The sequence below is a fragment of the Nerophis ophidion genome, linkage group LG03 (assembly GCF_033978795.1).
Source record: "Nerophis ophidion isolate RoL-2023_Sa linkage group LG03, RoL_Noph_v1.0, whole genome shotgun sequence".
In the NCBI taxonomy this organism is placed as follows: Eukaryota; Metazoa; Chordata; class Actinopteri; order Syngnathiformes; family Syngnathidae; genus Nerophis; species Nerophis ophidion.
In genome coordinates this window covers 89878384-89902617 of record NC_084613.1, presented here as the reverse complement: position 1 = coordinate 89902617, position 24234 = coordinate 89878384, and the positions used below count along the sequence as shown (strand labels likewise).

At 40.1% G+C, this 24234-nt stretch overlaps 1 protein-coding gene across 2 annotated transcripts; it reads left to right on the top strand.

Moving 5' to 3' along the window:
- Window positions 1-5314: 5314 nt before the first annotated feature.
- LOC133550222 (molybdenum cofactor biosynthesis protein 1-like) lies at window positions 5315-18999 on the top strand. 2 transcript variants are annotated; one of them, XM_061896373.1, is made up of 11 exons: window positions 5315-5617; window positions 6436-6544; window positions 7526-7693; window positions 11893-12057; window positions 12380-12441; window positions 12877-12988; window positions 13953-14065; window positions 14381-14491; window positions 14567-14687; window positions 14769-14816; window positions 16427-18999. In XM_061896373.1, exons 1-11 carry the CDS (start codon window positions 5423-5425, stop codon window positions 17320-17322), a joined length of 2100 nt encoding a protein of 699 aa, XP_061752357.1. In that variant the 5' UTR covers window positions 5315-5422; the 3' UTR covers window positions 17323-18999. The 2 variants fall into 2 exon arrangements, with proteins under 2 accessions (XP_061752357.1, XP_061752358.1); XM_061896374.1 differs by having other exon boundaries at window positions 5316-5617; window positions 14769-14834; window positions 16427-16567.
- The last annotated feature ends 5235 nt before the right edge of the window (window positions 19000-24234 follow it).

The window sequence follows — 24234 nt, the reverse complement described above, 5'->3', positions numbered from 1 at the left end:
CCTTCTTTTAAATGTATTTATATATTCTTAGACCATACCACAGGCCATTGTGTGCTGCAAATGGCCGCATGGGCACTGCTGAAATGGATCTGCTGCCATGTACAGCTGTGCCCAATGTTTCATATGATTCTGAATGAATGCACACTTTTTCTGTCTTTCTAACCTCCAGCACCCTCCCGCAACCCCGAAATGGACAAGTGGTAGAAAATGGATGGATGGATGGGTTCAACCCTCTTTTTTTGGTTATCTATAGTAAAATAAGACCCGATTTCACCCAAGATCAAAAGAATCAAGTATATTTTGTGCATATAAAAAAAAAAGATAAAGAGAAAAGAAGACAGGCATGCAACAAGCATTTTGATTAGAATACAATATTGGCATTGTATTAGGGAAGAATCACTCACTCTTCATACATGACAGTTCTGCTATTTAAGGCCATGGAAGTCATCACCTTTACAAAACACACAGTATTATACCATTGAGGATAGGATGTATTATTTTACATAATGATTCCATAACAAAAACCAGAACAGCTCACCCCTACAAAGTCACTCAGTTCTAACAATTTTTACTCAGGGACAAGCAGTAGAAAATGGATGGATGGATGGAAGGAATTGTATTTATTTGTGATGCCTATAAATACCTTAGGCTGAGATGCTTTTTTCATATCGTGTCCCTTGATTGACCCTCAAAGCGAGAATGCACTGCCATCTAGTGTGCTATAGGCAGGTATTCCTCCGTTTTGGTGATGTGAGGCAGTGGAAAATATTGTAGCGTCCCTGAAGAGTTGGTTGCTGCAGGGAACTCTGGAAATGTATTCTGTTTTGTTAATGTTGTGTTATATTCTCCTGAAACGTGTTTGTCATTATTGTTTATTGTGGTTTCACTATATGGCACATGGGCTTCACGGTGGAAGAGGGGTTAGTGCGTATGCCTCACAATACGAAGGTCCTGCAGTCCTGGGTTCAATCCCAGGCTCGGGATCTTTCTGTGTGGAGTTTGCATGTTCTCCCTGTGAATGCGTGGGTTCCCACCGGGTACTCCGGCTTCCTCCCACCTCCAAAGACATGCACCTGGAGATAGGTTGATTGGCAACACTAAATTAGCCCTAGTGTGTGAATGTGAGTGTGAATGTTGTCTGTCTATCTGTGTTGGCCCTGCGATGAGGTGGCGACTTGTCCAGGGTGTACCCCGCCTTCCGCCCGATTGTAGCTGAGATAGGCGCCAGTGCCCCCCGCGACCCCAAAAGGGAATAAGTGGTAGAAAATGGATGGATATATGGCACATGTTGATGACAGTCTTGGCGTTGTTCATACGGCCACTTTTAGTGTGACACGTATGGCTGTTGACTGAGTATGCCTTTCAGGAAATTACATGCCAGTGTGTGCTACCGTAACTGTTTATCTCCAAAAGCAGAGGAATTGTTCTAAATTGTTGTTAACCCAAAGTACCACACACATGGAAGCTTGGATGCACTGTTCTTCTAATGCCAAGTGACTAGACAGGGACCAACCAAACAACGAGTGCGCCCTCTATTGGCCTATATAACACAAGTGTAGGCTCTCGGGATCCAACAGAAATGTGTATATCATGGGTGTCAAACTCTGGCCCGCGGGCCAGATTTGGCCCGCTGTGTAATTTCACTTGGCCCTTGAGGCAATATCAAATTAACATTAGAGCTGGCCAGCTGCTGTAACACCGCATTCACCGCTAATACTCTTACTTGCCAACCCTCCCGATTTTCCCAGGAGACTCCCGAAGTTCAGTGTCCCTCCCGAATTTCATCCTGGGCAACAATATTGGGGGTGGGCGTTAAAGGCACTGCCTTTGGCGTTCTCTATGACCTGTCGCCACGTCCGCTTTTCTTCCATACAAACAGCGTGCTAGCCCAGTCACATAATCTATGCGGCTTATACACACAAACAAGTGAATGCAAGCCATACTTGGTCAACAGCCATACAGGTCACACTGAGGGGTGGCCGTATAAGCAACTTTAACACTGTTACAAATATGCGCCACACTGTGAACCCACACCAAACAAGAATGACACATTTTGGGAGAACACCCGCACTGTAACACAACATAAACACAACAGAACAAATACCCACAACTCCTTGCAGCACTAACTCTTCCGGGACGCTACAATATACACCCCCCGCTATCCCCAAACCCCATCCACCTTAACCCCACCGCTGAAAAGAGGCGTTCCATTTTTATTTAAATTTGATTTGATATGCCATTGATATTTTTTTATTATTATTATTATTATTTGAAACTCGATTTTGCATGTCACTATAAATGTATATACTGTAAGCCTTGCTTGTTCAAGATTCAATGCAAAACTTGTTTGGGTCCCTATTAAAAGGCTAATTTGTTCAACCTCGGCCTGCTGCTTTGTTCGGTTTTAAATTTTGGCCCACTCTGTATTTGAGTTTGACACCCCTGGTGTATACACACAAGTAGGTTAACAAAAGATTAGCTAATATACCACAATAACACGATCCTTGAATTTATTAATTTATATACAGAGAGTTAGCAATTCTTGCCATCTGCAACGATAGACAATAAATACATTCTAGGGCTACAATATGCTGTATTAAAATTACAATTGACTTACAGTTAAATAATGGACTGAAAAATAGTATACCTTGGGCTATAATAGACTGAAATATAGTCCACCTTGCACTCCAAACGTACTGTACTTTTCATAGTAAAATGTCATAGACGGAGTTATTGTAGCTATTGTGTACATAAAACTAACATCTCACTTCATAACCTGCAGGATGACAAATGGGTGCAAACTGCAAAGGCATGATCGAGTAGAAAATGTATGCACGAATAATTAAATATTTTGACAACACAAAGACCGTTACTGTGCTCAGAGATAATGACAACATTCATGCAAAAAAGGGTTTAACTTTGAGCAAATTTGTGCACCTCAATTTTGTATAGCTGCTAAGGTGCTTTTGATCCAAAGCATACTGCATCATCCATCCATCCATTTTCTACCGATTGTCCATTTCGAGGTCACGGGGTAGGTGCTGGAGCCTATCTCAGCTGCATTCCGGCGGAAGGCGGCGTACACCCTGGACAAGTCGCCACCTCATCACAGGACCAACACAGAAAGACAGACAACATTCACACTCACATTCACACACTAGGGCCAATTTAGTGTTGCCAATCAACCTATCCCCAGGTGCATGTCTTTGGAAGTGGGAGGAAGCCGGAGTACCCGGAGGGAACCCACGCAGTCACGGGGAGAACATGCAAATTCAACACAGAAAGATCCAGAGCCCGGGATTGAACTCAGGACCTTCGTATTGTGAGCCACATGCACTAACTCCTGTGTCACTATGCTGCCCCGCATACCGCATCATGTACCTGAAAATATGTGTAGTTGTTGTCTCAAGATAAAATCCTGAATTTGTTTACTTTACAGCCTCCCCATGCCAGAGAATGGAATAGTTTGACCCCATAACTGACGCAATTACAAGTTAATAAGATTATAATACGAGATATTTTACGCATAAGTTTAATTTTTTGACTGCCGATGAAGTAACAGTTAGAGATGTTTGCAAACAAATCGACTCTTTTGAAAGGCTATTTTAAGTGAAGGATGAGAAGCACATCGCAGCTGCGAGCCGTTGGTTTGGGAGCTGTTTTTAATGCACATATCACACTGCATGTTCGCGCCACCAGACTGGCAGCACCAGTCTTATCTATCTATTTATTTGGATTCACTTTCTGGTTCATTGTTCTGATGTGGATATGCAAAGTAGTTCAAGCGTACACACAACAGTTAGTGTAGATTTGGTTTTTATATTTGTATTATGTCCCAATCTTTATTGTAGTTATATTTTTACAATTGTATTTACATATATACTGTACATTTCATTCTTAGTTGTTATTTGTTTTATGTTTTCTGTTTTGCCATAATACTCTTGTGTTTTTAGGTGAGGGTAAAATCAAAACAGTAACCTTCATTTTTAAAGCATGGGGCTATGGTATCACCTTATGATTTTTGTTTACAATGACAACACAACAAAAATAAAATTATACTTAATATTTCACAATAATTCCAACCAATACCGTGTAAATTTGTATACATTTTTAATGATTATAGCTTATCTTAGAACTGCCACTAGTAATTGTTTCCTTGAATGAAAAAATAACTGTAATAATGAGTCAGTGTTTTGAACGAGTCTTTGAAAGGAACTGCTCTTTTGACCCTATAGATCAGCCAAAAAATCCAATATTGATAATATACATCTAGTATATTAATATGGACGTTATTAATCAGATTTGACGTTTGCAGTGCAGTTTTATAATTATAATATTTTATGTAATTATTTTTGTAATGCGGACGCCGTATCAATCCGTTGTGGTGAAGAAGGAGCTGAACCGGAAGGCAAAGCTCTCAATTTACCGGTCGATCTACGTTCCCATCCTCACCTATGGTCATGAGCTTTGGGTTATGACCGTAAGGACAAGATTACAGTTACAAGCGACCGAAATGAGTTTCCTCCATCGGGTGATGGGGCTCTCCCGTAGAGATAGGGTGAGAAGTTCTCCCATCCGGGAGGAGCTCAAAGTAAAGTCGCTGCTCCTCCACATCTAGAGGAGTCAGATGAGGTAGTTCGGGCATCTGGTCAGGATGCCACCCGAACATCTCCCTAGGGAGGTGTTTAGGGCACGTCCGACCGGTAGGAGGCCACGGGGAAGACCCAGGGCTCGTTGGGAAGACTATGTCTCCCAGCTGGCCTCGGAACGCCTCGGGATTCCCCGGGAAGACCTGGACGAAGTTGCTGGGGAGAGGGAAGTCTGGGCTTTCCTGCTTAGGCTGCTGGCCCCGCGACCCGACCTCGGATAAGCGGAAGAAGAAGAATGGATGGATTTAATTATTTTGTTGGATTTCATTAAATATATGACGTGCGGTGGTAACTTAATTTATGACCAATTATACATTATGATACAATTTATTACATATTTTCTATGTGGCAATTAAAAACTGAAATTGTACAGTTTTGTCTCAATAAATTAGAATATCTTCCATATGTGAATTTATTTCAGTAGTTTAGTCAAAAAGTGAAACAATAACATTCCCTACAAAAAAGACTGACATATCTTTAGGACGTATTCCTAATGATGTTGATGATTATTGATTACAGCTAATAAAAACAACAAATTCAATACCGCAAAAAATGTTACAAATATACATGTATATAGTGCATCGTCTTCTAACGTATGGACTGCACTTCCCAGAATGCATTGTTGCAGACGTCACAGGCCCTCATTGGCTGACGAGACGTCGCCCTTTCCTCTTCCGTCCCAGTGCCTGATCTCTGAGCTGTCATTATTTATCTCACGGAAACATACTGGAGTTGTATCAGCATTATTTGTGCTGTTGCGACACAACAACACTATGGCTTCTAACGTCTGCTGCCGCTTGTTACTCACACACAGGAGTGCGACACGTTTCGGGAAACTCTGGACTAAAAGCGTAACAGCGAATATACTGCGACTTTTCTCAAGTGCAACGCATACGAAAAGTGAACTTGGGAATTCTACTGCGACTCCACCAGACTTCAGCACTTCTGCGAAAACGGGAACAAGACTGGTAACTCACATGATAGCTTATTACCGTGGGAATAATCACGTGTATTTGAGCATATATTAGTGTATATTCAATAATTGCAAAGCCGATGACTGTACTGTATACATGCAAATATGCATCCCAAGTTACAGCGCCCGGGGAGCTTAGCACTGACTATAAATATTATTTTTAAATATGATTTCTCATTTAAGCACACACAAATAAATGCAATTTGATGTCCTAAAACTACTGTGTTATGCCAATTTGTTGGAATTTGCAGATTTCTAAGTTGTACATATTAACAATCCATCCATCCATCCATTTTCTACTGCTTATTCCCTTTGGGGTCGCGGGGGGGGGCTATCTCAGCTACAATCGGGCGGAAGGCGGTGTACACCCTGGAAAAGTTGCCATCTCATCGCAGGACCAACACAGATAGATGGCTTAAATAGTTTTACGACAAAGTCTTTTGATGAAGTCTATAGTGTGTGACCAAACAAAGTCTTGTGTTCTCCTTTTTACTAAGCGCGTGATACGGCAAGAACAGTCAAAGGTCACAGAGGCCGCGCGTGACTGAAACGGCTTTTCGTTTCACAATCCCATTTCAATCCAGCAGTTTAAAAAGGCCAATTAGAAAACATAAGGTTGTTTTTTAAAGCCGCATATGTTCAGTTTGAGAAATTCTGGTAATGTTTTTTTACTTAACAAACAAAACTAATCCAAATATCAAAATCAGCCTGTGGCAGTGTAAGGTGAATTAATTTAACATGGTTAACCTTAGTAAAGTAATTCACAAATGTTCACAGTCCACAAATGTGACCTTTTTACTGTCTCGTTCCCAGGAGAGGATGCGAGAGCACAATGTTCCCTTTTCATCATTTCTGACGGACAATTTTGGCCGGAGACACAGTTATTTGCGCATCTCCCTGACAGAGAAATGCAACCTGCGCTGTAAGTTTGCTTGCCATGTCTGTTCTCACTTGAGCAACACTTATTCTGAGTTAAATTATCATGTTAGTATTGAGTTAATTACTAATAACCAATTTGACTTATCAGACTGACCAACTGTAACCTGATTACTAACCAAGTGTAACCTGATTATTTGACAATTTTACGGTACATATATTGGACACATTCCAAAAAGAGGCATTGATTGTGTACATACCCCTGCCATATGTGTGTGTATCTGAAGTGGCTTCGATCTCTAGACAGTGCCCTAACTAACAACCAGCTGTTAGAGCTTTTGATGTGTACTTTGGGTAATTTGCCGTTTTGGAATACGTAGTGTCCAAATCACGGTAGGTGTGTGTTGAAGCGATGCAAAAATAGACATTTTAATAGGTGTATCAATAACTCGCAGATTTTCACTTTTTGAGGTTGGCTAGAAAACATACCCCCGGCCCTAGATCTACTTTATTGAACTGTCGAACAAATAATTTCATGCTGCCCAAAGAAAAACTACCAGCCCCTGTCAATCCTTCTCACTCCACTAACAAGACTGCATTTGTATTTTGTAAGTACAGTACTGCCCAGTATGTAGGTATACTCTTGACCCTGTGTAAATTGGAGACATTTCTAAATATCTTTATCATTACAGACGTATGTTGTACGTTTTTTCCATTGTGGTCAAATAATGGTCTATAGAAATCTTAAGTCCTAAAGTGCCCAAACTAATAACATACATGCTCATGGTGAGTGTATATAAACGTTTGATCGCAACTGTCATGTACAAGTCATGATGTGATAACGCCTTGAACACTAGAATGCGTTTTGCATTTTTGTGTTTCTTTTCTTCAGTCAACCGTTAAGAGTAAAATGTCTCTCTAACCTAAGTTATTTGTTATATCTTTAGCTTATCTTGTTGTAATTCTGACTTTGCGGAAATATGGCATGTTAGAAATATTGCTTTGCTTTTTATCTCCTCAATCTTAGGTCAGTATTGTATGCCAGAGGAAGGTGTGAAACTGACACCACGAGGCCAATTGCTGTCCACCTCAGAGGTGCTGACTCTAGCACGCCTTTTTGTCAAAGAGGGCGTGGAGAAGATTCGCCTTACTGGAGGAGAACCGCTCATCAGACCTGATTTCCTGTATATAATTGGTAAGGTGCTATTAACATGAAGTTTGCAATGTGACTGAAGAAATATCTGTGAAGGAGAAATGATTATTCACACTACATCAAACTTGCCTCATGATGACATATCACAGTATGGATTTAATTAGTGGTATAAGGGAAGTGTCTGCCACAAGGATCACAATTCTGTTACTGATTTCAAGACATGACAAGGCATAACGATCCAATCAAATAATATAATATAGAACGTGGAGCATCCGCACAGTCCATGTCATTACAAAATCTTCTCTGTCTGACTCCTGAAGCCCTCTAAAAGCTTTACACCTGATTTCCATTGGATGCGGAACGCCAGCGAAACATAGCCTCCACGGAACAGCACCGCCATCTGCCATTCGGCGATCCCCACAAGTGTTCTGCTACAGATCTGCCGTGCAGCGAAATAGCCCGGCTTTTTACGAGATCTTGCGAATCCGCGCGTAATCATGTGATAAAGTAAACATCACTGAAGTACAAACCCCGTTTCCATATGAGTTGGGGAATTGTGTTAGATGTAAATATAAACAGGATAAAGCGATTTGCAAATCCTTTTCAACCCATATTTAGTTGAATGCACTACAAAGGCAAGATATGTGATGTTCAAACTCATAAACCTTTTTTTTTGCAAATAATAATTAACTTACAATTTCATGGCTGCAACATGTGCCAAAGTAGTTGGGAAAGGGCATGTTCTCCACTGTGTTACATCACCTTTTCTTTTAACAACACTCAATTAACTTTTGGGAACAGAGGAAACTAATTGTTGAAGCTTTGAAAATGGAATTATTTACCATTCTTGTTTTATGTAGAGCTTCAGTCATTTAACAGTCCGGGGTCTCCGCTGTCATATTTTATGCTTCATAATGCGCCACACATTTTTGATGGGAGACAGATCTGGACTGCAAGCGGGCCAGAAAAGTACCAGCACTCTTTTTTTACGAATCCAAGCTGTTGTAACACTTGTATTGCTGAAATAAACAGGGGCGTCCATGATAACGTTGCTTGGATGACAACATATGTTGCTCTAAAACCTGTATGGACCTTTCAGCATTAATGGTGCCTTCACAGATGTGTAAGTTACCCATGCCTTGGGCACTAATACATCCCCATACCATCACAGATGCTGGCTTTTGAACTTTGCGCCTATAACAATCCGGATGGTTATTTTCCTCTTTGTTCTGGAGGACACCACGTCCTCTGTTTCCAAATATAATTTGAAATGTGGACTCGTCAGACCACAGAACACCTTTCCACTTTGCATCAGTCCATCTTAGGTGAGCTAGGGCCCAGCCTAGCCGGCGGCGTTTCAGGATATAGTTGATAAATGGGTCCGGCTTTGCATAGTAGAGTTTTAACTTGCACTTACAGATGCAGCGACCAACTGTAGTTACTGACAGTGGTTTTATGAAGTGTTCCTCAGCCCATGTGATGATATCCTTTACACACTGATGTCGGTTTTTGATGCAGTACCGCCTGAGGGATCAAAAGTCCATAATATCATCGCTTATGTGCAGTGATTTGCCCAGATTCTCCGAATGTTTGATGATTTTACGGACCATAGATGGTAAAATCCCTAAATTCCTTGCAATAGCTCGTTGAGAAATGTTGTTCTAAAACTGTTCGACAATTTGCTTACAAAGTGGGGACCCTCACCCCATCCTTGTTTGTGAATTACTTAGCATTTCATGGAAGCTGCTTTTATACCCAATCATGGCACCCAACTACTGTATTCCCAATTAGCCTGCACACCTGTGGGATGTTCCAAATAAGTGTTTGATGAGCATCCCTCAACTTTATCAGTATTTATTGCCACCTTTCCCAACTTCTTTGTCACGTGTTGCTGACATCAAATTCTAAAGTTAATGATTATTTGCAAAAAACAAAATGCTTAGCAGTTTGAACATCAAATATGTTGTCTTTGTAGCATATTCAACTGAATATGGGTTAAAAATGATTTGCAAATCATTGTATTCCGTTTATATTTACATCTAACACAATTTCCCAACTCATATGGAAACGGGGTTTGTAATCACTGCAGAACGTCTCAAGCTTTGCCGTGCTTCAATACCCATAGGCGGGCGCATCTACGACACCTTTGCCTTGCAGAACAACACATACATTTTTTTTGTAGCAAGCATCTGACACAGGACCCCATATGTGCACATAGCTGCCCAGGGTATGCCTGTGTATGATTCTTAAATTTTGAACTTTCAGAATATGCATTAAGGTCAAAGAAGGTGAAATTATGTCTGAAAAACTTTGACAAGTTGACTTCATGTCTGTCTCTGCCCATTTGGACGTTTCAAAATGTAAAACAACGATCCGCCTTGAGAAGGACTATTTTATTTTGAAAGTAAATCTGATCATTTATTTTGTGTTTGTGCATGACTTCCTGTCCAACACAAGCAGATTTTACCTGAATTGATCCGCCGTGGCAGAGGGGTTAGTGCGTCTGCCTCACAATACGAAGGTCCTGCAGTCCTGGGTTCAAATCCAGGCTCGGGATCTTTCTGTGTGGAGTTTGCATGTTCTCCCCGTGAATGCATGGGTTCCCTCCGGGTACTCCGGCTTCCTCCCACCTCCAAAGACATGCACCTGGGGATAAGTTGATTGGCAGCATTAAATTGGCCCTAGTGTGTGAATGTGAGTGTGAATGTTGTCTGTCTATCTGTGTTGGCCCTGCGATGAAGTGGCGACTTGTCCAGGGTGTACCCCGCCTTCCGCCCGATTGTAGCTGAGATAGGCGCCAGCGACCCCACAAGGGAATAAGCGGTAGAAAATGGATGATCCGCCGTGTTGCAGCACCTGGCAAACATAGAAGCACTGCATATAGTTAGCGCATGGAGCCGGAACGGAAACGCTATGGCAGTGCCGTATCGCAGGCTGCAGAAACGGACACATTCATTTGAATAAAAACGGAAAGAGTCCGCCGCCGTGGCGAGTATGCACTACAGCCGTGGTGCATCCTGGTAAAATCAGGGTTAAGGTGTTCATCTATAATGGGAACAAACAACAACTTTTCGTTGCTCTTCTGTGGTAGGTTTTGCCACACAACTTGCTCTCTAAAGTGTATGAAATATGTGGGACGACGACATTCTTGGCTTAACTGTGTACTTGCGCACGTAGCAAAGTGATTCTCCTTGCTGAGTTATCTCACTCAGTGTTGGTATTAGGTCATGGGCTGCATCAACGGACTTATCATACTAAAGTTCTTCCTTAGTCTGTTATATCAGTTCGGAAACTTCAAATGTTGCATCAGTATTGCAATCTTTAAGGCAGGGTTCCGTAATTAATTTTTACAGATAGCCATACTTTTAGATAGCCAAGTTTGCCCAGCCATGCCAGTTTTGAAAGTTGTTGAATGTATTTATGTTATTGCTTCTAGTTGTTCTATAACAAAAAGTGCAACCATCCAAACCTGATACTAGAGGAAAGTGAATTTCCCTTTGGGATTTAAAATTAGTACAATAAACTATTATTTACAGAGTAATCACATACTGAACGTCACACTCAATGATTTATGGATTTAATATTCATGCTTTAATGCATGAATGAAGATGTGATTCGGAGTTGTTTCTATACATATAGAATGGATTAAAAATGCAAAATTATAAAACATAATTGATATTTAATTTTAAGAATTGTCTCATAACATTTTGCTCATTTATGGTGTCACATCAAGCACGTTTGTAATATTCAATTTACCTGTTCAAACATTTCTTAGAATTCTTTTTTCTGCAAGTTGTCACCTGACTGGGTTTTAACCAAACAAGCCAATGTGTTGAAATTACGACTGGTTGGTTGAGAAGTACTGGTTTAAGCAATATCATTTCAATAATAAACAACACCTTAAACTATGGGGCTTAATATTGAATAAGAGTTCAAATAAAACAAATGCAAGTATTGTGGAGCTTCAATGTTTCTAAATATGCTTGTGACATTTGTGACATTACCGGCCGCCCAACATTCAAACACACAATGTCATGTTTGATGGTTTTTGGTTTTCTCACATTTAGATTTCCAGATTAGGCTGGTTCTATGAAACATGTCTAATTTGAGGAACATGTAAGAATGCTTTACTTTATAAAAATATATGTAAAGTATACAACTATTTGGTAAATGCTGGATTAAGACATTTGTCCAAGTTCTCTGTTTTAATGTTTCCTTTACACATTGTCTGGCATTTGTAGCAGAGCTGAAGAAGTTGGAGGGTCTAAAGACCATTGCGGTGACAACAAATGGCATAAACCTGGCCAGATTTTTGCCTCCATTGAAAGATGCAGGCCTTAACCTGATCAACATCAGTTTGGATACACTCGTACCTGCTAAGTTTGAGTTCATTGTCAGGCGAAAAGGTACAGTATGTTTGTCTTTTTATTTTAAAGGGCAAAAGTTAAAGATTTGATGGGACGTTGTGGTTTGGGCTGCGTGTTCGCTAGTTTAATATTAACACTATTTAAAGCTTATAAACTCCATCCAGCGAGGAAAGAAAGTGACGACCTGTCCAAAGAATGCACAGATGGACCTACTAAGATATATGGTAGAGAGAAAAGGACTGTTTTGTAAAAAAAGCAACAGTTTAGACTTTCTTTTAGATGGCCATGACAGAAAATTATTTAAAATTACTGCATTAAACAATATTTTCTGTTGTTTAAATTTCCATCTTATTTTTCACAGGGTTCCACAAGGTCATGGAAGGCATTGAAAAGGCCATTGAGATGGGCTACAACCCAGTCAAGGTATTTGGGGTGTCTTTTTTTAAAACCTTGTTTTCGTTAATGCTAATCATTGCTTACCGGCAGGTTTCAGGGAAGCACTATAATATAAATTTTAACCAATACTAGTAATTTTCAGACCTATACAACCGATAATGATAACCAATATTTATGTACAAAATATTTTTGTGAGAATAAATTATTTTAACAGTTCACAGTAACCTTTTTCAGTATTATTACACACTTTTGTTTAGTCTTGGTTTTACACTTTACAGCCCCACATTTGTGACCTAAAAAGCTTCTTGGACCCTGACTTAAACAAGTTGAAAAACTTATTCAGGTGTTACCATTTAGTGGTTAATTGTACGGAATATGTACTGTACTGTGCAATCTACTAATAAAAGTTTCAATCAATCAATTAATCTTGGTTTGTTTGATGCTGTGTGTTCTCTGCTGTAGGTCAACTGTGTGGTCATGCGAGGCCTAAATGAAGATGAGCTGCTGAATTTTGTAGCTCTGACCGAGACAAAGCCTCTGGAAGTGCGCTTCATTGAATACATGCCATTCGATGGTGAGTCTGCAGAAAAAAGTAGAATAAAAACACCAAGAGTGTGTAGGTTTGAAACATTATGAAACACAAACCTTCTGTAGACATCAATCAATCAATCAAAGTATATTTTTATAGCCCTAAATCCCAAGTGTCTCAAAGTGCTGCACAAGCCACAACGACATCCTCGGCTCAGATACCACATCAGGGCAAGGAAAAACCCAACCCAATTGGCTAAAATTAGAAATCTTGAAGGGGACCGCACATGTGGGACAACCCCCCCCCCTCGCGACCGGTGCAATGGACATCAAGTGGATCGAGTTAATAGTGTGAGAGTCCAGTCCATAGTGGGGCCAGCCGTAGATCATCTTTAGTGGAGAGCAGAAAAGAGATGGGAGATCAACTGGTCTAAAAGGGGGGTCTATTTAGAGGCTAGAGTATAAAAATTAGTTTTAAATGCTTCTACTATGGTAGGATCTCAAACTGTTACCGGGAAGGTATTCCAGAGTACTGGAGCCCGAATAGGAAACGCTCTGTAGCCTGCAGACTTTTTTTGGGCTATGGGAATCAGTAATAAGCCAGAGTTCTTTGAACGCAGGTTTCTTGCCAGGACATATGGTACAATACAATCAGCAAGATCGGATGGAGCTAGATGGTTTAGTATTTTATACGTAACTAGTAAAATCTTAAAATTGAATCTTAAGTGCACAGAAAGCCAGTGCAGGTGAGCCAGTATAGGTGTAATATGATCAAACGTTCTTGTTCTTGTCAAAAGTCTAGCAGCCGCATAAGATGACATAAGATGGCATGATTGTTTGCCCCTGTGTGTAGTTTTTGTCAAGGTGGCAAAAAGTACATCTTACTCCTCACCCAAAGTACAAGCTTTCTAACTACCAGAGTCCCACAGGTGACATTTTACATTGGTAGTGCAGCCAGAAAGCAGGGTTACTGGGTGTTTTCCTCACATCAACTCTTTTTTATTGTGCAGGCAACAAATGGAACTTCAAGAAGATGGTGAGCTACCAGGAGATGTTGGATCACATTAGGCAGCAGTGGCCTGACCTAGAAATGCTTCAAACTGAACACACTGACACTGCCAAGGTATTCAGTTGTGTTACTTAGAAGTTAGAACGTCACTAAAATGAGCCATATTTATTATTAACGGTATATATTTTATCCTTCCACCTCAAGTAAAAGTTAGGTTTTATTGTTATCATTAATATTACTATGTCAACATCCATTCAGTTACCTGTATTTCAGAATAAACATTGGTGGTTTATTGTGATTATAGTAAAGTAAAGGCCACGGACACTGATAATAATACAAAAATAAAGTGTAGGCTGTCCTGACAAGCAATAAACAAATGCACAAATGCCTTGAGTGGTTTCTCACTAATGCTTGGCATTTGTCTGACAGACATTCAAGGTGCCTGGCTTCAAAGGGCAGGTTGGATTCATCACCTCCATGTCTGATCATTTCTGTGGCTCCTGTAACCGATTACGCATCACTGCAGACGGCAACCTCAAGGTAATAACTGTGCGTATGCATGTACGTGTGTTTTTGTTTTTTTGTATCCATCATACTCTTACCATCTGTCGTTAGGTGTGTTTGTTCGGTAACTCGGAGGTGTCGCTCCGAGATGTGTTACGCTCTGGAGCGTCTGAGGAAGAGATGCTGCAAATCATCGGCGCTGCTGTGGGCAGGAAGAAGAAACAACATGCAGGTACGTTTGTTTACTATTGTTGCTGTTTTGCAGGGTTGGCAGACTGCTAGTTGTATTACCTCACCACCTCTTCTTTTCCAGGCATGTTCAATATCTCCCAAATGAAGAACAGACCTATGATCCTCATCGGTGGGTGACACTTTGACTGTACGTACAAACTCACAAAAAAACTCCATCTGTCATTTACTAATTTGTGTCATACCTTCTGAATTCTCCAACAGGTCAGAAAATATTCAAATACGTTTGCAACCACAAATTCATTTTACAGTTCAGCCGCAGGTTTTTCGCCATTTGCAGGGGTTAGGATCCAAGACCCCTGAAAATAACATCAACCCGCTAATAATGAACGCAGTACCTATATTTGACACACCAAGCCCAATAATACACCTGCACACTAATAAAATGATGATGACTGATAGGCGAACAGATGGAACCGCAGTCACGGTTTACCCCGACTTTTATTATCAAAATAGCCTTTTTGCCCTCTCTTACACTAAAGAAAAATAGCCTGTAGCCGTGAAACAGGCAGTAGTCCATTGTGTATGTGTAAGAGATGCCAGCTGGTGATTAAACCTCACTCACGCCTTAAGAGTGGCAATGCACAATCAAGCGACATTCCCTGACTTTTAGCCCGATGGATAGCTACTGGCGAGGCTTCCATCTGTGTTTGGCCTGTTTGAAATATATTAATGTTATTATGTTTATTAATGATCCTACTTCCAGGGCCATCTCTGGTGTTTAACTGAATACAAGTACTGTACTCCCACTCCTTTTGCATCCTTGAGCTCATTCAATCACCCGTCAGAAGTCAGCCTGGATGCATCCACAGACTTGGAGACAAGCTGAAATGATTAACTTTTTTTTTTTTTTTTAAATGCACATTTTCTTCACTACCCTGTTTAACAAAAATCTCAGTTCTACAAAAGGTGTCACAACATGGAGTCTAAAGAGCAGCATGTGGCTCTGAAGTCATGAATTGTCCAACCCCGGCTAGTGTTTAGCTTGGTCTTAATGGTCAGACATGAACCTTTTGTTTACCTCACTGCAACTTTTGAGGCCTGTAACAAAGATGACTCTCGAAAGCTGTTTTTTATTCTTTATTAACTTATACAGTCTCTCATTTATTGCTGTTAATTAATTCTGGACTTGACCATGATGAATGAATTTCAGCAAAGTAGGAATGAATAATTACAAATCGAATATTTTCATAGCGAGAACATAAAAAATGCTTTTGAACTTATAACTATGTTTTTCAACATCATGAGATCTTTGAGTAATAAAATAACACCCTTTAATCACTTTTACACTTTTTTATTCCAATAGAGTGATGCTGCCTGAGGCTTAGCCAATCATACTGAGTAGCACTTTCTGATTGTTGTGGGTTCTTCAAGTAGAATAAGCTTGAAAAAAAATCTACGAGCTGTTAAAGCCACACCACAATCATTATTGACTAGGGGTGTATGAAATGGGTTTTTGGAAACGAAAAAACAACTTTTTTGTAAAGAAAATGCACAAATGGATGGGTTGTTCCACAAGTAAAAATATATATATTTTTTTTAATGAGAAAGCTGTGAACATGGGCTGTGGACATGAATCTTTAATGCACTTTTTGCTAACAGGCTTTCTTGACGGATGTCCAGTTCTTTAAAAGAAAGCACTTCCATCTAAAGGCAACCAGATTGTTTTCACATTCCCAGTGTTTAAATAACAACATTTCTCTCTTCTACTGTGTCTTTCAGGTAGAATGATGGTCCTGAACAGAGAGAACTTTATGTGCCTTCAAGATGTTACTGCTTCAGCACAGCCAACACACCATTGCTGCTTTAGAAACTTAATGAGTGAAGGCTACTATCGTAATGACAAGAAAGACACCACACATGAAACAGAGCACTTAATTATTACAGAAGACCACTTGGATGAGTTTAGTGGTTGTCAATCTTCCCCCAATATTTACTTCAGCACTGTGAGTTACACAACCCGAACTAATGGGAGTTTTGGGTGCTTACCCACTTTTAATCGACAATTACTAATGAATACCAAAGTAAACTGTACACAACTTAGCGTGGGACAATATCACAATTACACTTCCAGCCAAGACCTCCAAGTCCCAACCCCTCAATCTACAAGTGATGCAAGCAGCCCTCACCTGGATGATACACCAGAAGCCCAACTGACGCACACAGATGCCCAAGGCCGAGCAAAGATGGTGAATGTTGGTCGCAAAGTCCCCACACGACGAGTAGCCACAGCCCGCGCCACCGTGCTTTTGGGACCCAGTGCTTTTGGACTCCTGCAGGATAACCAGCTGGCTAAGGGCGACGCTCTTGCCGTGGCCCAGTTGGCCGGCATCATGGGCTCGAAACAGACCTCAACTCTCATTCCACTGTGTCACCCTCTCCCTTTAGAGCACACCTCGGTCACCCTGGACCTGGACGGGCTGCGGAACGCCGTGGTCATTACGGCAACGTGTCGCACCACTGGCAGGACGGGAGTTGAGATGGAGGCTTTGACTGCAGTTTCTGTAGCAGCGCTGACTGTATATGACATGTGCAAGGCTGTGAGTCAAGACATTATCATCACTGACATCAAACTGCTGAGTAAGACTGGTGGGAAGAAGGACTTTCAGCGACTGTAACCTTGATTTAAAAAATTAGACACGACAGTGATAGTGCTCTAAGTTACTTATCAAGGTGACAAACTGAGTGGGGATGTCTGGTACTTCTATAAACTGCTTCAAGTCCTAGCTTGAGAACAGGACATACTTTGTTGTAATTGGTAACTGTGTCTCAGACCAAATGGTTATTCCACACGTGTCAATCCTGGTACCCCTATTGTTCAATTTGTACATGCTGCCATTAGGCCAGCTAATACGCAGCTACAGTGAGTCGTAACACAACTATGCAGATGACTCTGATCTTTGTGTCACTGATGGGATGAGAACATCGGCCTGTTGATTCACTTTGCCACAGCATCAAACTGAAAAGTGTGTGGATGAAAAATAATTTTCTTCAGCTAAACTCAGTCCTAACTGAAATCATTGTCTGTGCCCCACAGAAGCAGAGAGAAAACGTTATTGTCACATTTAGATCCCCTTGTTGAAAATGTATTTAGGTTAGAAATCTAGAGTGATAACAGCCTCAGATTTGACATAAAATCAATAATGTGAGGAGTGTTTTACTACCTAAAAGATGTTGCCAAAATCAAAGAAGTGTCTAAATGAGAAGAATAATCCATGCATTTGTCTTCAGCTGGCTGGACTGATGTAATGGTATCACTGCACTTTCCAAACAAGCTATAAAGCAGCACATCCAAAATGTTGCTGCTCGACCACTGACTAGAACCAGATAATACAACCATATTAGTCCAGTGCAATGGCTTCCTAATGCTCAGAGAAAATACTCGGGGAGAGATCTCTAGCTGCTGCCTTGAGTCGGGACGGCATATAGGGAGGCTGCTTTTCAGTTTTATCCTTCTAAAATCTGGAAAAAGTGATTCAGAGGGTGTGAGACAAACCTTACTTTGAAAATATTGAAATCAATAATTCGTGACTATTTTTATGATTTTATCTGCCTTGCATTTTATAAAGCACTTTTAAGTGCCTTGCGTATGAATTATTCTCTATAAATAAATACATTCGCCTTGGCTATCTTTGAATCTATGCAGGAACTAAACCATGTCATAGTTTTGTAGTTCAAAAATGTATGCCATCATTTAACGTTTTTATGCGAAAAGAAACGTGAGAATTATGTAATGTAAATTCTCCACAGTTTATCAAGCTGTTGAAAAAGTGTTCACTTTGATATGGATTTTTTTTTTTTATTAAAATACCTGAGTGAATGAAGCAAACAATGTTCTGATCTATAATCAAACTTGCCGCATTATTAGATACACAGCAAACAATGTGCATTACAAATACAAGACCTGTATCAAAATATCTTTTGTAGGGGGTTTGAATTGTCCTATATCATACTAGACTGTGTTTAAAATATATAGTGTTTTGGTCAGCTTCTTTAGCTCTGTGTATAATACAAGACATAAGAAAAAATATAAAAATGTTAACAGTAATAAACTCTGAAACAGGTGTGTGGAAATCTGACTACTCCTGATAGGTTGTTACTGACGTCACGTCCCGCCTATTAAATATGTGTGGTGGTCAAGCTAGCTCTGTTTTCAATGGGTACTAGTTGCCATTTAGCCTTTCTCGGAGACGAAATGCCCTATGTTTGTGTTTGGCTGTGTGAATCAAGAAATTGCAAAAAAGGATGAATGTTTATTCAGAGTTCCTCAAGAGCTAATTAAAAGGGGAGGTTGAGTTGAGTTTATTCCGTACATGCATGCATACAACATGATACATCACAATTTCCAATTTCTCTTTTTAACATGTTCAAAAAAGAAGGATTTAATGAAACAAGAAAAGCATGCAGCTCACACTACAGTCCAATGGAGCAGAGGCGGAGAATGCATGAGTTTGCAGTGATCATTCTGTTAAATTTTTGTTTGATATACTTTTAATGTTTATTATTTCCCATTTAAGTATTATCTTGATCAATCAATCAATGTTTATTTATATAGCCCTAAATCACAAATGTCTCAAAGGACTGTACAAACCACTACGACTACGACATCCTCGGAAGAACCCACATAAGGGCAAGGAAAACTCACACCCAGTGGGCAGGGAGAATTCACATCCAGTGGGACGCCAGTGACAATGCTGACTATGAGAAACCTTGGAGAGGACCTCAAATGTGAGCAACCCCTCCCCCTCTGGGGGACCGAAAGCAATGGATGTCGAGCGGGTCTAACATGATACTGTGAAAGTTCAATCCATAGTGGCTCCAACACAGCCGCGAGAGTTCAGTTCAAAGCGGATCCAAGACAGCAGCGAGAGTCCCATCCACAGGAAACCATCCCAAGTGCAGGCGGATCAGCAGCGTAGAGATGTCCCCAACCGATACACAGGCGAGTGGTCCATCCTGGGTCCCGACGAGCGGTCCATCCTGGGTCTCGACTCTGGACAGCCAGTACTTCATCCATGGTCATTGGACCGGACCCCCTCCACAAGGGGGGGACAGAGGAGAAAAAGAAAAGAAGCGGCAGATCAGCTGGTCTAAAAAGGAGGTCTATTAAAAGGCTAGAGTATACAAATGAGTTTTAAGGTGAGACCTAAATGCTTCTACTGAGGTAGCATCTCGAACTGTTACCGGGAGGGCATTCCAGAGTACTGGAGCCCGAACGGAAAACGCTCTATAGCCCGCAGACTTTTTTTTGGGGCTTTAGGAATCACTAATAAGCCGGAGTCTTTTGAACGCAGATTCCTTGCCGGGACATACGGTACAATACAATCAGCAAGATAGGATGGAGCTAGACCGTGTAGTATTTTATACGTAAGTAGTAAAACCTTAAAGTCACATCTTAAGTGCACAGGAAGCCAGTGCAGGTGAGCCAGTACAGGCGTAATGTGATCAAACTTTCTTGTTCTTGTCACAAGTCTAGCAGCCGCATTTTGTACCAACTGTAATCATTTAATGCTAGACATGGGGAGACCCGAAAATAATACGTTACAGTAATCGAGACGTAACGTAACAAACGCATGGATAATGATCTCAGCGTCGTTAGTGGACGAAATCAAGCAAATTTTAGCGATATTACAGAGATGAAAGAAGGCCGTTTTGGTAACGCTTTTAATGTGTGACTTAAAGGAGAGAGTTGGGTCGAAGACTAAATTAAAAAAAAGTAAATGCCAGCAAAACCTAAAACAGTTATAAACTTTTGAACAAAAGGCAGAAATCAAAACTGAAGCTTTCAGCACATGCACAATGTTGACATCTATCCATCCATTTTCTGCCGCTTGTCCTTTTCAGGGTTGCAGGGGGAGCTGGAGCCTATGTCAGCTGCATTTATAGTTATGTTTTGATGAATACAGAAACAATCACGCGTACTCATTATTGGCGCATGCAACAACTGCAGCAAAAATGGCTGTTGACATGAAGTTAAATCATGAAATGCAACCTTTTCCTTGACCCAGCCACACACAAAGAAATTGTAGACATCCAATCTTTTCTAAGTTTCCATCTGTTTTGTTGTGTAAAATGGTGTCTGGAGCACAATAGTTCCATAGAACAGTGGTCCTCAAATGGGGGTACGCGTACCCCTGGGGGTACTTGAAGGTATGCCAAAAGGTACGTGAGATTTTTTTTTAAATATTCTAAAAAAAAGCAACTATTCGGAAATCCTATATAGATATATTTTTTGAATAATACTTCAACAAAATATGAATGTAAGGTCATAAACTATGAAAAGAAATGCAACAATGCAATATTCAGTGTAGACAGCTAGATTTTTTTTGTGGACATGTTCCATAAATATTGATGTTAAAGATTTCTTTTTTTGTCAAGAAATGTTTAGAATTAAGGTCATGAATCCAGACGGATATCTATTACAATCCCAAAAGAGAGCACTTTAAGTTGATGATTACTTCTATTTGTAGAAATCTTTATTTATAATTGAATCACTTGTTTATTTTTCAACAAGTTTTTTTCCAAATAGTTCAAGAAAGACCACTACAAATCAGCAATATTTTGCTCTGTTATACAATTTAATAAATCAGAAACGGATGACATAATGCTGTATTTGACTTCTTTATCTCTTTCTTTCAACCAAAAATGCTTTGCTCTGATTTGGGGGTACTTGAATTAAAAAAATGTTCACAGGGGGTACATCACTGAAAAAAGGTTGAGAACCACTGCCATAAAGAACCCGACCTACGTATAATCCTTGCTATCACTCGACAAAACTTTTATATAGTAGTAAGTATAGGGATCTATTCCATTGCAGTTTGATTTTTTTATTTTTTTTGCTTATGCAGTACATGCTTTTTGTAGGAATATTTAAGCCTATTTTTTACTGAAATAGTTTGCATGCTGCTTGTTGTACAACATCCATCTTAGATTGGTCGACGCGACGACGACCAACGTTTTTTTTTTACTTACGGTATGAATTCACGTGTCGTAATACAAGCAAATGGGACGAGTCGCCTTTAACTGTGTCTACACAATGTATTTTGTTGTATTTTTATTACATGTTGGTTGCTTTAAATGTATTTCGAAAATGTATGTAATTACAAGTGATATATCATATAGTTAACACATTTACTGGGTGGCCTGTGGAGCCCTGATGTCCCGCAGCCTGTTTTTTGTCATTTCAAATGCCAGCTGTTACATATATGTACATACAATTATCATGTCTACATGAGTTGGTTTCAGAATGTTTAAAAATAGTGTGGTCCTTGCTGGAAAAGGTTTAGACACAATTTCCTTGTTAGTTGAAACAAGTATTTTTATAGAAACGGAATTATATTCCAAAACGGGCAGCACGATGGAGGAGGGGTTAGTGCGTCTCCCTTACAATACGAAGGTCCTGAGTAGTCCTGAGTTCAATCCCGGGCCTCGGGATCTTTCTGTGTGGAGTTTGCATGTTCTCCCCGTGACTGCGTGGGTTCCCTCCGGGTACTCCGGCTTCCTCCCACTTCCAAAAACATGCACCTGGGGATAAGTTGATTAGTAACACTAAATTGGCCCTAGTGTGTCAATGTTGTCTATCTGTATTGGCTCTGCGATGAGGTGGCGACTTGTCCAGGGTGTACCCCGCCTTCCGCCCGAATGCAGCTGAGCTAGGCTCCAGAACACCCCCCCGTGACCCCGGAAGGGACAAGCGGTAGAAAATGGATGGATATTCCAAACGATGGCAGTGTAGTGGGTTCACATAGTTCACCCATGGAACTTAAGTTATGGTTAGAGTTCCGGTCGCATGTTGTTGTTTTTTTGAGGGACACATTCAGGTTTTGTGTGTTGTTTCAAAAAGCCATGGACGTAGAAATACCACACCTTTGCTGGTTCAAAGACAAAGTCTAAATGCCATTAAAACAATTAGCTCCATCTTTTCACACACCTACTTCCACTCCCGTCCTTACTCGCGACTGCAGCACATTTACTAGCGGTTAATAATTAGTGTCAATCTGTTATCTTCCATCAGCAGATGCACGGGTTCGCCATTATAGTTAAATGCTGGTTTACTATTGATTGATTGATTGATTGATTGAAACTTTTATTAGTAGATTGCACAGTTCAGTACATATTCCGTACAATTGACCACTGACCAGTTTTTTAACTAGTTTAGGTCGGGGTCCACGTTAATCAATTCATGGTACAAATATATACTATCAGCATAATACAGTCATCACACAAGTTAATCATCATAGTATATACATTGAATTATTTACAATCCGGGGGGTGGGATGATGAGCTTTGGTTGATATCAGTACTTTAGTCATCAACAATTGCATCAACAGAGAAATGGACATTGAAACAGTGTAGGTCTTACTTAGTAGGATATGTACAGCCAGCAGAGAACATAGTGAGTTCACATAGCATAAGAACAAGTATATACTGTACATTAGAAATAAATTTGATTATTTACATTAGGTTATTTACAATCCGGGGAGATGGGATGTGAATGGAGGAGGGGTAAAGGGTTGAAGTTGCCTGGAGGTGTTGTTTTAGTGCGGTTTTGAAGGAGGAAAGAGATGCACTTACTTTTGCACCTGTTGGGAGTGCATTCCACATTGATGTGGCAAAGAAAGAGAATGAGTTAAGACCTTTGTTAGATCGGAATCTGGGTTTAACGTGGTTTGTGGAGCTCCCCCTGGTGTTGTGGTTATGGCGGTCATTTACAAAATACAACAGAACTGTTATTCCGTCTAGAAGGATATCAGAACATAAATAAAAAGTCAAATAACATTTAGAAGAAGGTATTAATTCTTAAAATAAAAGTCTTTGGGTTTGAAAACGTACACTACTTCTTTACCGATAGAGGGCATCAGTGAGAAACTGGCATTTTCGAAACCCACCTGAAACACAAACCTGGAGAAGGAAGTGGAACTTTCAAAGTGAAATGTTTCTAAACAACAGTCTCCATATTAAACATTAATCGTTCTCAACAGATAGTTATTTTAGATGAACACACACGAGCTCCCGATTATCTATAAATTGAAGTTATTTTATATTCGTTTTTAAAATGTGCGATCCAATGTCGTTGAGGCTTTTCAAGAACAATTGCACTGTGGTGCTGCAGTTCTCCTGAAAACCACTGAGTGGCAGCAAATACTTCCAAAGAGAAACTACAAATCAATCAACTTTGATTTTGAAGTCAACTTTGAATGTATAGTTTCAGTGCTCAAATGGGACTAATTTAGTGAGTTGAAATCTCCCACATGAAGAAAATATTTCGACAATATCTGCTCCAAAATGTCCAGGTAGGTCAGGTCTAAAGTCTTATTGATAACATTGTACAGAATCTAATTCTGATTGTTTTATTAGTTATACATTATAAATATGAACTTATCTTACTGTTAACCCATAATAATTATACAGACTTTACCAAATACATTTAAAACTAATTTACAATGTTTCGGTCCTTATTTTCAAAACTGCATATTTTTTTTTTCTTTATGAGCACATATTTTTATTTTGAAATTGTTTACAATTTTTCT